The sequence below is a fragment of the Citrus sinensis genome, chromosome 6 (assembly GCF_022201045.2).
Source record: "Citrus sinensis cultivar Valencia sweet orange chromosome 6, DVS_A1.0, whole genome shotgun sequence".
Taxonomy (NCBI): domain Eukaryota; kingdom Viridiplantae; phylum Streptophyta; class Magnoliopsida; order Sapindales; family Rutaceae; genus Citrus; species Citrus sinensis.
The window spans coordinates 2388614-2403122 of NC_068561.1; the positions used below are offsets into that span (position 1 = coordinate 2388614).

A 14509-nucleotide genomic window follows, 5' to 3' on the forward strand; every position below is an offset into this window, starting at 1 on the left:
CCCCTATAATACCTAAAACTCCCTTATTAAAATAATTTAGGATATTTCTCTTTTAAAATAATTTTTTGTTGAAAAATATTATTTTTATTGTAGTGTTACCTTTTTTTTTTTTTTAAACCACTTAATTTCTCAGTCCCGCCTTCATCTCTTCCTTTCGCAATCCTCTCTAGTCCTTTTCTCGTCATGATATTATATTGAAATCCTCCTTTTTTTTTCTTTTTTTTTTTTTCAATTTTATTTTTTTACAGTAGCTTTGTTTCCCTTGACGTTTAAAGTATTGTCACAAACGACTATAAAGTTTATAAAGATTAAGGAAACCATCCTATTTGCAATACCAAAACAGAAAAATTCAAAAACATGTGAAAGAATTAATTTACTAAGAAGAAATTATTAGTTGAATTCAAGAGAAATTTTTACAAGCAATAAACTTTTGGCAAAGTATAATCCAAGTATTAACAGATTTGATGAATCCGATGGTGTAGAACTGTAGATGACGGGACAAATTTAATAATGACTAATGATTTAAAAAAAGAATGAGTATTATAAAATGGAGCCGGCTAAGTTACGTTAAACGTAACTTACGCCAGGCACAGCAATAGTGACAAGTCCCATCACTAGCACTGTTGCTGTATCTGGCGTAAGTTACGTTTAACGTAACTTAGCCAAAGCCTTATAAAATTGAATAAGTCCATATATATAGGATTTGAAGATGGGAATAAATTAATAGTATAATTTTTCTAATTAATCATATGTTTATAATCGTAATTTATGTTATGGATATCTTAGTAATAAATAATTTTTATTAAAATGTGTTTAATGAGATTTTAGTAGGTTTTAATAGCTTCACCCTTGTTATAAATGTATGCGTGACATGAGATTGTATAAATTCTTTTATAGCATGGCATTTGAGTTGGCATGTTCTCGAAGGTTAGGTCAAGTGATATTAGAACAACTTTTTTTTTGCCGATCACTTAAATTTGAATCGTAAAGAAGGTGGAGTATCCAATGTACTTTTTATAATATGAATAGCTCCGCCCATTTAATTTATTTATTAGAATCATGATTAGGTATGTCAATTTGTATAATTATGTCGTGTCAAATTTTAAGCAAATACAAACATGACCCATTGATTAATCGTGTTGACTTATTTAACATTTCTTAAAAAATTAAAAATTAATTTAAAAATAATAATTATGTCAATATTATTCTTAAAAATAGGTCATACACAAAGTTAACACGACATAAATATGACTTAAATAATTTTATAACACAATATGAATATGACATGAATAATTAATTTAATGTTAGTATATATATTAATTACTTTTTTCAATAATACTACCACATATTAATTAATATTCATGTTATAAATATATAATCATACTGAAGTGATCCAACACAAATATGATGCGATTATTTATCATGTTATGTTATGTCAATTATTTATTACTCGTGTCAATATTTGTCAATTCCAACACAGTAAATCATGTTGTGTTTGCGTCATAACCTATTTTGCCAATCATGTTGTGTCTGCGTCATGATCCATCCTTAAGCCTTTATTTAAATCCTAAGTCGTTTTAGTCAAATAAAATTTATGTTAAGCAAATTGAGTGGTCAATGAAACTCAAATATTTGTTAAAAAATACTGTGAACTTATTGTAAATTTTTTTTGGAAGTGCAGATTGTTTACACAGATAATAAGATAGAAATATCTCCACTTTTTTTTTTTTTTGAGGTAGAGATATTTACACCCTACTAACTATATAATGACATCCGGTCCTAATTGAAGAGTGCGTTTGAAATTGAAGTTGGGCAGCTGTAAGTTAAAAGTCACAGTATTAAAATATTTGGTAAACATAGTTGTTGTAGTTTAAAAGTTATGTTGATATAATTTTTCACTTGTATCATAGAAAATCTATTATATATTTAATAATTTTGTTAAAATGATTATTTAAAATTTATATTTACTATAAATTATTAATTTTTGTTTCATAATTACAATTTTTTTCTATAACGGTTGTAACTTAAAATTTACAGCACCTTAATTCTAAACAGAATCTAAAATACATCCATTCAAAACCAAACTGACCCTTATAATATCAAATTTCTTTGTTGTTTTCATTTGCCTTATTTTACTCGCATTATGTTTTTAAAGTGTAAAAAAGATTAATTTGGTGGCTCATGTTGCCTGAAGGAGAGGATACCATTGGACGTTGAGATGAGCTAAGAGGACTGTTAGGAAACTAATGCAAGAATTTGTACATATTTTAAGTCTAAACGTTTCCCCAGTAATTATCTTTTATTAACTTTACCCATAAAAAAATTGCCTCTATAACAAGTTATTCCCCAGAATTTCAGTTTTTGGTTTCACCCTTACCAGTCGTTACCCGTTGGATAACTAAAAAATTAACGTTTTTACCCCTTCCTTTATTTAAAGAGAGAGATAGATGGTAAATTGGCAAAGTTATAAATCGCCCAAAAATTTTTAGGCTTCTGAAAATTTCTCCAATTTAATCAACAATTTTTTTTAACACAATAATCTTACTTGAGAATACAGGAAATAAATTAAATTTCTCAGGTTGATATTACCAACGTAAATCATCTGACGCTCAAATCAGGAAAACACTAAATTCAAGGAAAGTTAAGACTAAAAGAAAATGTCATTCGGCTTTGTTAGTATCCCTTTAATTGCATCTTAGGAAAAAAAAAAAATCCTTTTTACGCCGGATCGGGATGTTGAAGTCCTTGTTTCTTCTTTTAGCGTTACATTTCGGGATATTTATGTTAAGTTTTAAGAAATCAAAATAATAATTATAAGAAGAATTGGCATGCTTTGTTCATGATACAATCGACCAATATATATATATATATTTAGGATGACTGCAATGTAAGAACTCATAATATGTCACATACAGATATTTAAATAAGAATGCCAATCTCTTATTTTGAACATAATAGAATTAAAATTCAAACCTCACTCATATGAGTAGAGAGGCTATTAGGTTGTCGTTAAGCAAAATAATTTTGAAAAAAAAAAAGCTAATACACACATTAATATTACATCAGATTATTATTGATATAGTTATAACCAAATAATTATTAAAATTAATTTATATTAACTCTTATAAAACAATGCTCAAATTTTTAATTTCACTAATATTTGAGAGACATCAACTCCATTCACATTCCTAAAGGACAAAACTAACTATTTAATTATTTCATAATTGAGCGATAAATTTTCCGTACTACAATATGGGGGGGACTCAAGCTGTGTGGTTTTGATGTATTAATACCATCAAACCATTCTTATCATTCGCTGTCTGTCTTGGGACTACATGTTCTTCGTAAAGCCGGTCTTAATAACTTGAAAAACTGGTCTAGGAAAGCGTAATTTCAACAGAAAACTTTGCTGAATTATCAAAGCCATCAAAGTAAAATAAATCTGTCCTGATTTCATTTAGAGTAACATTACAGCCACCATAGTAGATGAATTATATAATAAGCTGGGGACCAAGTCCATATGCTAAAATTATTGTACTCAAAAGTGGGTAAATTATTGAATTATTGTACTCAAAAGTGGGTGACGACATATACACGTATGCGTGCGTGTGGTTGTTCGGCGGGGGGGGGTGTGTTGGGTTGGTTCCTTATCCAGTGGCTACCATGTGTGCCCTACAGATCCCTTGGTTCCTTATCCAGTGGCTACCATGTGTGCCCTACAGATCCCTAACGAAAGCTTAACACACACACACACAGTCACACGATATAAGGTGTTTGTATATACATAATGCCCTAGAGCATTGATGGGACATGGAGATATAAACAAAGATAACGGGGAGTAAATTTTGATTCTTCATTCACCAAATACACACACACACATACATATAATTGTTTTAGTTATAGATCTTCTGACAAGAACAACAGATCAAAGTACGAAATACATAACAAAATTTGAACACTACACAGCTATTCCAACTGTCAACGATGATTTTTACTTTTCCTCCACAATCGAAATCCAATAACAAATATATGCGGAATTCTCTTCTGAATTTACATCACCCATTTTCCTCCTCAACAAAGGTCCTCAAATCTGCAGTCAGTTGAATCCACTAGAATTTATGATGTGAAACCATGCATGATATACTTCAACTGCCCTAGAATTATGGAGGAGAAAAAAATTCTTAAGAGAGCAGAAATGACTTGTAAAATTACTAAAGAAGATGGTCAAGAAAAATTGTTGTCAAGAAAAAATGTCAGTAGGAGCACGTATTTCAAAGAAACTCATGTTCAACACAGAATTTAACAAAAAATTTTTACCAAAATGCTGTTTCTAAAAATCCAGCATTAATGAATTTAACAAATAAACTGTAAAGTACAATGCAGTAAAAGTTTAAATCAGATAATAGATCAATCAGCTTTTTGGATAGCTCGTTAAATGGTGGGTACAGGTCCTCCTACCTCCAGGCAGGGTTACCCCCATGAAGTGCCACGGCAACACTCATATCTGGATATATTTAAGTTCCAAATTCATTTAACTTTTGCATTATGTTAGACTCACTCTCGGTTAGACCCTAACAGCATGCAATCAGCATCTGATCAAATGTTTCAGGGGCAACTGCACTATTCTTATATTTCTCAAAAATATCCTTAATCTAACTTTGATCAATGAGTAGTAGAACCTGCCTTCATCTTGGCAATTATGTTTTTAAATACTTTTGCATTCTTGACTCAGTCTGTCGGTTGGAAAAACATAACATTAGCAGAAGCTTGCATTGTTGAGATGATGAAGACAAGTTATGAGACTCTAGAGTATGCCTTACATCTGAGGTCTTTAGTTTCATGCAACTGAAAAATAACTACATAATTAAAATTAATTACAGGAGATATCATGATCATTATGCACATAAAGGAAGACAGCACGTACTTGACCGAGCCCCCAAAACAAACACCAACTTCCAACCAAAAGTGAAAAGTATATGCATATCATATGCTAAGTATTGATATTTGAAAAAAATCACTAAAGACAAAAAATATTTTATTATAAAACAAAAAATATTTCACTACAAAACAAAAATTACAATTTGTCTTGTAGTGAAATATTTTGTCTTGTAATGAGATATTTTTTGTCTTTAGTGATTTTGTACAACCTTTTTTTTGGGGGGCAAATATAATTTTTCTTCATCCGTTAATAAACAAAAACAAATTATTTCAACTACTTTTGCACAATATTATCTAGCTTTTTCAACCGAGGATATCATTGGGGCATTGTCCCTGTTTGCCATTGTCATGTTATATTTTCCTAAACCACACAATATATACAAATAACCTTAACTATAAAGTAGTTCATGACTCATCAAATCTTTAATTGACAGGAATTATATAGACAAATTTGAAAGGCAGGCTCAGTTACAGTTGCTTTACTTACAATCTGCCCAAATATGAGTATAAGGGTGGGGCTAGGGGTACGGCAGGATGAAAGTTACAACAGCTGTAACTTATCAAGGAACTTGAGTGAAACCAAACTAATCCTATGAATATGTGACTAATTAGAATGACAGAACAACTAAAGTTGCCCCTTAAAGCTCTCAGATATGAGACAACTAGGGACTGGAACAACAATCTCAGAGGAAAAAAAAAATACCCAACTCTATGAATAATTCCCAAGCATGATACTTCTTGGAACTGGGACAAGTCAGCCATTTAGGGCATGTTTGACAGTCGAATCTATCTATCAACAGGAAAGAACTATTTCATGGAACTATTGTGATTTGTGATGGTCTCATGTTCACATGACTTCTCTTTAGTTTCAATGCACCCCTGAAAAGCGAACGTATCCCATGTTAACATAACTTGAATGGGACAAAACTAGTAGTCTCATCCTCCAAATTAATCCCATATTCATAAGACTAAATGTCGTATAAGAATTGGTTTGATATACCCAAGTTTATTTTTCATTTTTTTTCCAGAAATATTCTCAATCAATCTTGATTGATGAATTCATGGAATGGAACCCATTTCCTCAAACATAATTAAGATTTTAGATTTTATTTTTTGGTCTAATATTTTGGTAAAACATAACATGACATCAGCAAGACTGACACTGATATACATTATTTTCATGGTTGAGAAAATTACATGACATTGTGCAAAAGTTATTGAATTAGTGATTCTCATACAACTATGCTTTTCACTTTTGAAAGGAAGCAAACAGATATCATTTGCTCCAAAACACCGTCTCCTCTCCATGCATTCAAATCCATATCATTAACTAATTACCCCAATATTAAACATGAATACAAATAATTACTAGGCTACAAGAGACCCTTAAATATGTGACAATTTTAGAGGTTAGGATAATTCAATTGGCACCATGAGAGAGTCCCAAACATTGAGCTAAAAATTAATACTGAGTCAGTTCAGTCTCCCATTTGCTCCTAGCTCCCAAATATAACATAAATATTTTGATGGGACAACTGCTCTTGTCAAATTTGAGTCATCCAGACATTGTACTGAAATTAATCACAAAATGGGGAAATTCTACAGTACATCGGAGGTTCCACATCCTAATTTAATGTTGAACCATCAACTAATGATAATTGCACATGGCTATACATGTTGAAAAATTAAAAAAAAAATTATGTTTTCCTCTCTTCTTTATCCGTCCAACATTCTTTAATATTTCCAATAAAAAAAAAAAATTAATGTTGCGGTCTCTCTCCGTTACCTCAATTTTTGCCCTCTCTCCCCTCGATCTTCATCTTTGTTTTGGTGGCTGCCATTGAAGCTTATTGAAGAAGATTTTTTATGATGATGATTTTGTACCAAAAGCAAAAAGGTTTCTTCACTACAATAGCGAAAGATTTTATGATGGTTTTCCTCTCCTAAGACTTAGACTCGGCATTTGTTCAAATCCTTGACTTGAACACCGTTGTCAGAGTTCTCGCTTTTATCAATTTCTTAACGGCAACCCAGCAAAGCAATGGGTGCAATCCAGTCAAAAAGGCGGGGACTGTAATGATGGAGCACATGGTGAGGAAAGGCGGCCAAAATCATTTAATTCATCAAAAATCTTCTTTGCTACGTTTCAAAAATGGCAGCCACTTCGGTTGAACAGAGAGATGAAGAATGAAGAGAGATAAAAAGAATTGGAACAAGTTAATGGAAAAAGAGAAAAACATTATTGTTTCTCTCTCTCTCTCTCTCTCTTTATGAAAATATTCAAAAAAGTTGGAAAGGGAGGGAAACTCTATTTTTATTTCAAAAATTTTCAATATATTTGCTATGAGGCCCCGCTCTCATTAGTCGGTTGTTGCACATTAGATTGTAATGTGGAACCTCCAATGTACTAGAGAATTTCTCCACAAAACATAGTCCAATCACATAAATAATCCCGTCCCTCAAAAATGCCCTAAATGCTAAATGCAAGCAAGATTAATATATTATTGTCTGCAAGATAAGATTCTAAATGTCACACAAGCATTTGATCTAGCAGCCAGCAATATATTAGCTCTCAATTCTAGAATGACATCTTCTCTAATTCACACTTTCCTTAATCTCATGAAAATGGAAATTGAAGTCCTAAAGTTAGTAACCGACTTTTGTATAGCAGCTAGTAAAATTAACTTCATTAAAGAACCTTGATGAATACAAACCCGTCCATAAGAGCCCAAAATCGAAGACAGCTAAAATACTGTCCCTTATCTTTACCTGCCTCTCTGGTAGTAATCATTTATAAGCACAAGAAACACAGTTCACCTATAAGAACTACTTACCAGTAAACTTTCATTCAATCAACTACATTTTCTTTTTATAGTGGTAACAAAAGGTCCTATATAGAAAAGGTTCCTCCAAATGAAAAATTTTTCTGTCACATAAAGCATTCAAAACTAGTATATAATATTAAAATATACTTGAAAATAGTCTGTTTTATCAATGAATTGAAGCATTTACTGCCAGAAAGATAAATAAAAAAGGAAAGCATACTTGCTCCTAAATATGGACTTAAAGATTAGGATAAAAAAGAAAAAGTTCTTACAATGACAAGCGAGTAATTTGACACAATAAAGAACCACGATGCAATGAACTAGGCTCAAGTTGTCCCACAAATTATATAAGTGCGCAGCGATAACAACCCCATTTAGCCCATGTTCGTAACATCTAACCATCAAATGCTTGACTTAAAATGATACTTTCTTTGGAAATGCAATAAGTATCACAAATTGAAAATATTCAAAGCTTATACTAGGGCACACCTAATCAATAAACCTAACTTGATATAAGCATTTGTTCATCATCTACAAAATATAAAATATAAGGAATTCATTGTATGAGCAAAACAAATCAAAACAATACAAAGCTGGTAGCAAAAATCATTAAAAAATAATAAAAGAATCATGAGAGGAAAAAATGAAGAAGTACCTTAGTATGCACAAAGAATTGTCTCCCGAGGCATAAGTCCAATACCCCACCAAAGACTCTGCTCCATCGATTCAGTACAATCGAAAGATCCCAGATTTGAAATCTCAATCTGGTACACCACTAACATCTCTAACTATAGAGAAAAAAAAATCTGCACAAAAATCTACCTTAACAATTTTCATCACAGAACAATCAAGAGCCTCAACTAGTTTTCTCTTCTTTAATATCAACTTTAGCAATAGCTGCCTTTTGTGCAGCTCTTCTTTTTGTTTGAATTTGGCGCACATATTCAGCAACTACAACATGTAACTTTGGAGCAACCTTACTTGGTGAAGTGACATTTAGACCTGCCTTTTTCAGGGCTCGTGCAACATGCCTTTCAGCCTTCTGAAAATGCATGGGGCATAGAGAAGGAACAGTAGACCTCAGAATCGGCTTCCCACAAAGAATAGGCCCAGTCTGCCCACTGCATATAGATTATCATATCACTAGGAGAAATATTTTGGAAAAGAAAATATGATTTAGCATCTGTTTGGGCATTGTAACCAAAACAAGATGCCACTGTGAACATAAATGCCAGTGTAATACAAGTATGTCATATAACCACCAAAATAATTCATATGGGCAAATATAGCTAACTGAGTATGATGTGTGGTGCAGATTGCAATCATTGTCTCTTACTACAACATAACAATTAATTAGGCTTATGACCACTGGAAACCTGACTATTGGCTATTTTCTAGCCCCAAAATCTCTTTTTGAGTACTATATGCAAGTGGAGAAGGTGATCCAGCTAAATCTATATACATAAATGATTGCAATAAAGTCTTTGCAGTGACTTAAATTGAAGCCCTTTCACTCCTCTCCATGCGCTAAACCCCCTTCAATAAATTAAGATCAATCATACTGCAGTATATCATGTTTAAATGGCCAATAACATCAACCTAACATCCACAACTCCCAAAATACTTTAATCATGAGTTCTATGAGACACAATTAGATGCTGAATACCACTCACAGAAAAGTAAGCAAAAAGCACAGATCCCATAAGCATTTATGCAAATTTCATTAGTCCTCTTAAAACTTTTGGCTACGAGGCAGTTCGACCCAGATAGTTCTGAGAGTCACAGAACACACCATGAAATTCTAAAATTCATAAAAAGAAAAAAAATCAGAAATTCATGCGAACATCCATTCAAATACTTCAGCAAAAACGTAAACTAAACAAATTCAAAAACCAAATCAACCAAGGCTTTAGTACTTTTACATTCAAGACGAAGAAGAAATATTCCCCGAAGTTAATTGGAGGAATCCTATAATTTACACTAAATTCAATTTTGTTGGTTAGTTTCCTTCATTCTATCAATACAAATTCAAAAACTAAACCAATTCATAGCTGCTAAAATACTTGCGTATCAGAAAAAAATGACAATAAACAAAACCGAAACAATTTCAATAAATGCAAGTGAACGCTAAATACTTGTTTTAAAGATACCAGAATAATTCAACAACAAATAATAAATAAATTAAATGGAATAAATTAAATACCTTTTAGTAACATAAGAGCAGCCCTTGTAAAGCTTCTGCTTCGAATCAGACAAAATATGCAGGTGACAAAACCTCGTCATCGGCATCGCCTTCGTTTTACACCCCGCCATCCCACACTTCTTCACAAATCCCCCTTCCTCAATGTCCTTCTTTTCCGCATTATTATTATTATTATTATTATTACTATTCTCATTAATTTTGTTGTTATTATTATTATTATTATCATCTTCTTTGTACGGGCTCTTCCCATACTCCCAGTAATACTTTCTGTAGCTGCTTCTCAATTCTTCCATTAACGCCCAGTAATGCGTCTTGTATAGCTTCTTAAGTCGTTTCACTCGCTGCAATCGCCGTTTTAGGACTTCGTAACGAGTCAGGAACTCCGCTGTCGACAGCGCCGACGTCTCATCGTCCGCCGTGTCGAAGGCCGTACGCTCCATCGGCGGCGGCGGCTGTGAGCGATCGGCCATTGATGAAATAACAACACTGAGTCAACTAATCGGCGAGCGAAAATGGATGGTTTTAGGGTTTTTAAGAGAGAGAAAAAAAAAAAGTCGGATGCGTCGAAACTTCCTTTTGGGGTAATAATATCTTGTGGCCCGGAATTTTATAAATATGACAAAAAGTACTATATTCTGTAAAACATTTTTACCAAGGTCCCCACAATAACACCTATTTTTGTTTAAAGAAAAAAGAATAAAAAAATGTTACCCAAATTTAGCAGAGGACTGATATTTCAACAATAAGGTGACAGTGGATAATAAAATTTTGAATTTTTTATGAACAAAATGTAAAAATATAAAATTTAATGTAATTAATACAATAATATTACGATCCTAACATTTAAATCCTAATGTTATGTGTAGTTTATCTATAATGATTTCATAACTTATAAAATTATTTAACGATTATCTAATCGATGAATACGACATTAATTGAAATTCAAATTAAGACTTGAATATTAGGAGACCTAGTATTACTCCATCACAACAATAATATTAAACTCACACACGAATATGTACATCAATTTATATCCGATAATTATTGACAAAGTAATTTGTAGGTGAATATATTCTTGTTTGGATTTTACTTATAAAAGAATTCTTACGATTCAACAGAATTACTGGATTGCCATTCTGGGTACTATATTTCCGGCCAGCAACTATATCGAAAAGAGTAATATGGCCGTTTAATCCTCTAGTTTTCTCCTTCTACACTTGCACTAAACTCCTAATTCCTTGTTCCCTAAGAAAAAGAACAAAAACAAACACATACTATTATATAAAATAAAGAGGAATTTCCGTAAGCTTTCGTGTTCCCGAATACAATTTAATTTGCTCTCTCTTACAAATAATTTCTCTTTTTGTTTGTTGCCGTCGCAATTTCTGCTGATTCTCTGTTTGTTTTAGTGATTCCATGGATTCCGAACAAAAGTTACTTGCGGTACTAATTTTTTTTAGGCTAATTGATAACATACTTTTGATTGCTTGTTAATTTTTTTTTTTTTTTTTTGTCATTCGTGTCAATTCTGTTATGGCACAGTCCGAAATTATGTGTAATGGGAGGTTTTATTGTTTTGAGTTGTTTTGCATGTATTATCTAATTAAATTCCTTCTAGTATTGTGGCTTCATGGCATAAAAGTCACAACTCTTCTAAATAGTAGTTAGCAAATATGACTTTGTGGCTTTGGTATTGGGACCGTATGTATTAGTAATATCTCGCTTTTTTGGCTGTGAAATCGAAGCTCTAGTAAGCTTAACACATGGGTTAAATTATCTTAACTTTTGATGGCAGGTTTGACAGTCACTTGTATATAATAACTAAATTTTAGATTTGTAATTGTTTTTTTTTTTTTTTTTTTGTGATCTTTTTATCTTGTCTCTGTTATCTGTTGTATCATAGTTGTTTATTTATTTTTTCACTCTTGCTTCCTCAGATATCTGCAGGATGCCTCTATGGAATACCATTGGTTTGTGGCATTTTACAATCAATCTGCGGCTATTTCGGGCTCACCACTGTCAATCTGGGAGTGCCATCCATTCTTACTGCTATCCTAGCGTGTATCCTGGCACAAAACTGGCAGAAACTGTCACAGGTGCTCAATTCTCTTCTCATTGCCTTGTTCTATATCTACCCTTGTACATTACTGAAACTCGCATTCCGGAGAAAATATTTTAGACTAGGCGCATAGAGAAACTGAAACTTACTTTTAAGGGTACCTCTGGAACCGTGGCTTTTAACCCATCCATATCGTGGGAATGAATTATAGATGTTGCAAGTAAACATGGGAAACATTTCAATTTTCTTTTCAAGTTCTTTTTCTTGCTTAATCTCTCTTTCTTTCCCGTCAAGCAGATGTTGAAGACAGTGGTGACTTCTGAAACATTCATCAAAATGATTCACTGGAAGAATGTCGTCGGGAAGAAGCTGAAGAAGGCAGTGTTAGATGTTCTGGAAAGATTCAATAAAGTGGACAAATGGAGGAGAGCTTCCTGGTTTTTCTTGGCACTCGCATGGATTGTGAAGAGTGTTGCATATTTGAATTCATTGCGGTCACACTACAGCACGATCTACTTTGTCTTGATACAATGTCCGATGATATTTTTGCTATTCGCGGCATTGTTTCTGATATTATATCTTCGGCAATCAGTCTTGTTTGTCTGCATAGTCCAACATCGTCTTCGCTCGGGATTTTTGGTCCACATGGGAGCTGTAATACTTCAAGAAATCATTTACCGTAGGATACACAATAACCCATCCTCGATATTTGGCTTCGCATTCCTCCAGTCAGTGCTCGTCCTTCAATACACAAGCTACTCTGGGCTTAACCACGGACTCATTCCAGCAGATTTTCGGGGAAAAAGGGAGGAGATTGTACAAGTGGTTGTACATCTGCAACTTTTTCAACTGCTTGTCCGGACAATCTTCGATGGTCGCTTCTTGGAGACAGGAGTTCTTATGATCCCCTTCCTCATCGGTATCTTTGCAGTCTTGCACTTAAAAAATGTAGCACGGCAGTCAGTGGTAGATCAGATACAGTCACCTCAGGATCAAGTTTCTGGTGAGTGGTGGATACAACATAAAGATTACACTAACAATTTTTCCTTTTTCTTCAGTTTTGATTAAATTCCATGAACTCATTTTTTTCTTTTCCCCTTCTTTCTTTTTTGCAGATTCCAACGGAGATGAAGCAAATAATCTAGAGGCGAAGCAGGAAGAGGAATGTGCTGAAGCAAACAAGTCAGAGGCGAAGGAGGAGGGAGCTGAAGCATGCGAATTAGAGGCGGAGGAGGAGGAGGGAGCTGAAACAATCGAACTGGAGGCGAAGGAGGAGGTAGCTGATGAAGCGAAGACGGAGGGAGCTGATGAAGCGAACATAGAGGAGAAACAGGCGGAACAGGAGGAAGATTCTTTTGTTTTTGTTGAGTCAAGTGATACATTATTGTAAGATTTTTTTTACTACATTACATTATTGACTACACGCAGGGATTGGAAATTGCTAGTTAGTACTTAGTACCCTGACTGATTAATTTCATAGAGATATGCAAGTGATAATGATGTTGTAGCAGTTGAATTTGGTAGCTATATGATTGTCTTAAGTTGTCTCCAGTTTCCCGATTGATCCAACTTCAAATAGGCATGTTTAGGTGATAAGACTTTCTAATACATACAGCCATGCAAATGATAAGTTTCTTTTTCCATATTGATTCATGTAGTGTTTGAATGCTAGTTCTAAGTTTGTTTTGAAGTTTCTTTAGTCCCCTGAATTTTTCATTTCAAGTAGATGACAGTATATGAATGATGATCTTGAATTTCTAGTTATACGATTGTTTTAAATTTTTCTCAAGTACCCTCTTTCACTAGTTGAAATTTTAGTTATATGACTGTTTTATGCTAGAGTAATTAATAACCACACAGGCTGTATGGCTCAGCTCATTGATTGTGCTCAACATGAGAAGAGAAATTTCAAGTTTCATACTTCCCAGAGACCCAGACTATTAGTAATTTAGCATTGAAAGTAATGCAAAGCTAGTGATTCATCAGGATCCCATATGATGGCGATCAATTTATGTAGAAGCACTGCTAGAATCTTAGTAGGAGCTTAAAATTTTTCAAAATGTTATTAGCACTCAAAATATTATCAGCCATGTCATTATTTCTGCTTTTCATTTTCTTGCATTGTAGTAAAACTTCAGCTTTTCAGCTATTTCAAACCCTACCACACTCACAATATTCTCCATTGTTTATTTGTACAATTCCCTCCCACACCGTCTGTCCCAGCATGGCGTATTATTCGATTAGTTCGTTAATCTTTGCTTAAAGCCATTCAGAGTTTCAGCACATTAGGCCACACCAATGCCTAAAGACGCATACAGTCATCATACGTTCATCCATTTAGCATATGACACGTGTCAACGTGAAAATCAAGTGGTGAAACCCTCCCAACAAAAGTTCAAATTGTGAGTTTGAGTTTTGCAGTCACATAAACTCTTGCTCACCTCCCATAATTGGATAGAATTGGAATATTTTAACTTTGAATAT

At 33.3% G+C, this 14509-nt stretch overlaps 2 protein-coding genes across 5 annotated transcripts; one reads left to right on the forward strand and one right to left on the reverse strand.

Moving 5' to 3' along the window:
- Positions 1 to 3834: 3834 nt before the first annotated feature.
- LOC102631378 (uncharacterized) lies at positions 3835 to 10542 on the reverse strand. Of its 4 annotated transcripts, none has more exons than XM_015531110.3 (3): positions 9967 to 10542; positions 8419 to 8884; positions 3835 to 4090 (listed from the first exon to the last, which is right to left on the reverse strand). In XM_015531110.3, exons 1-2 carry the CDS (start codon positions 10434 to 10436, stop codon positions 8620 to 8622), a joined length of 735 nt encoding a protein of 244 aa, XP_015386596.1. In that variant the 5' UTR covers positions 10437 to 10542; the 3' UTR covers positions 3835 to 4090; positions 8419 to 8619. The 4 variants fall into 4 exon arrangements, with proteins under 4 accessions (XP_015386596.1, XP_052299208.1, XP_006480696.1 ...); XM_052443248.1 differs by having other exon boundaries at positions 3835 to 4149; XM_006480633.4 differs by having other exon boundaries at positions 3835 to 4154.
- Positions 10543 to 11133: 591 nt separating this feature from the next.
- LOC112498664 (uncharacterized) lies at positions 11134 to 13633 on the forward strand. Its single transcript, XM_025100203.2, has 4 exons — positions 11134 to 11409; positions 11904 to 12062; positions 12323 to 13028; positions 13141 to 13633. Exons 1-4 carry the CDS (start codon positions 11383 to 11385, stop codon positions 13413 to 13415), a joined length of 1167 nt encoding a protein of 388 aa, XP_024955971.1. The 5' UTR covers positions 11134 to 11382; the 3' UTR covers positions 13416 to 13633.
- Positions 13634 to 14509: the final 876 nt, after the last annotated feature.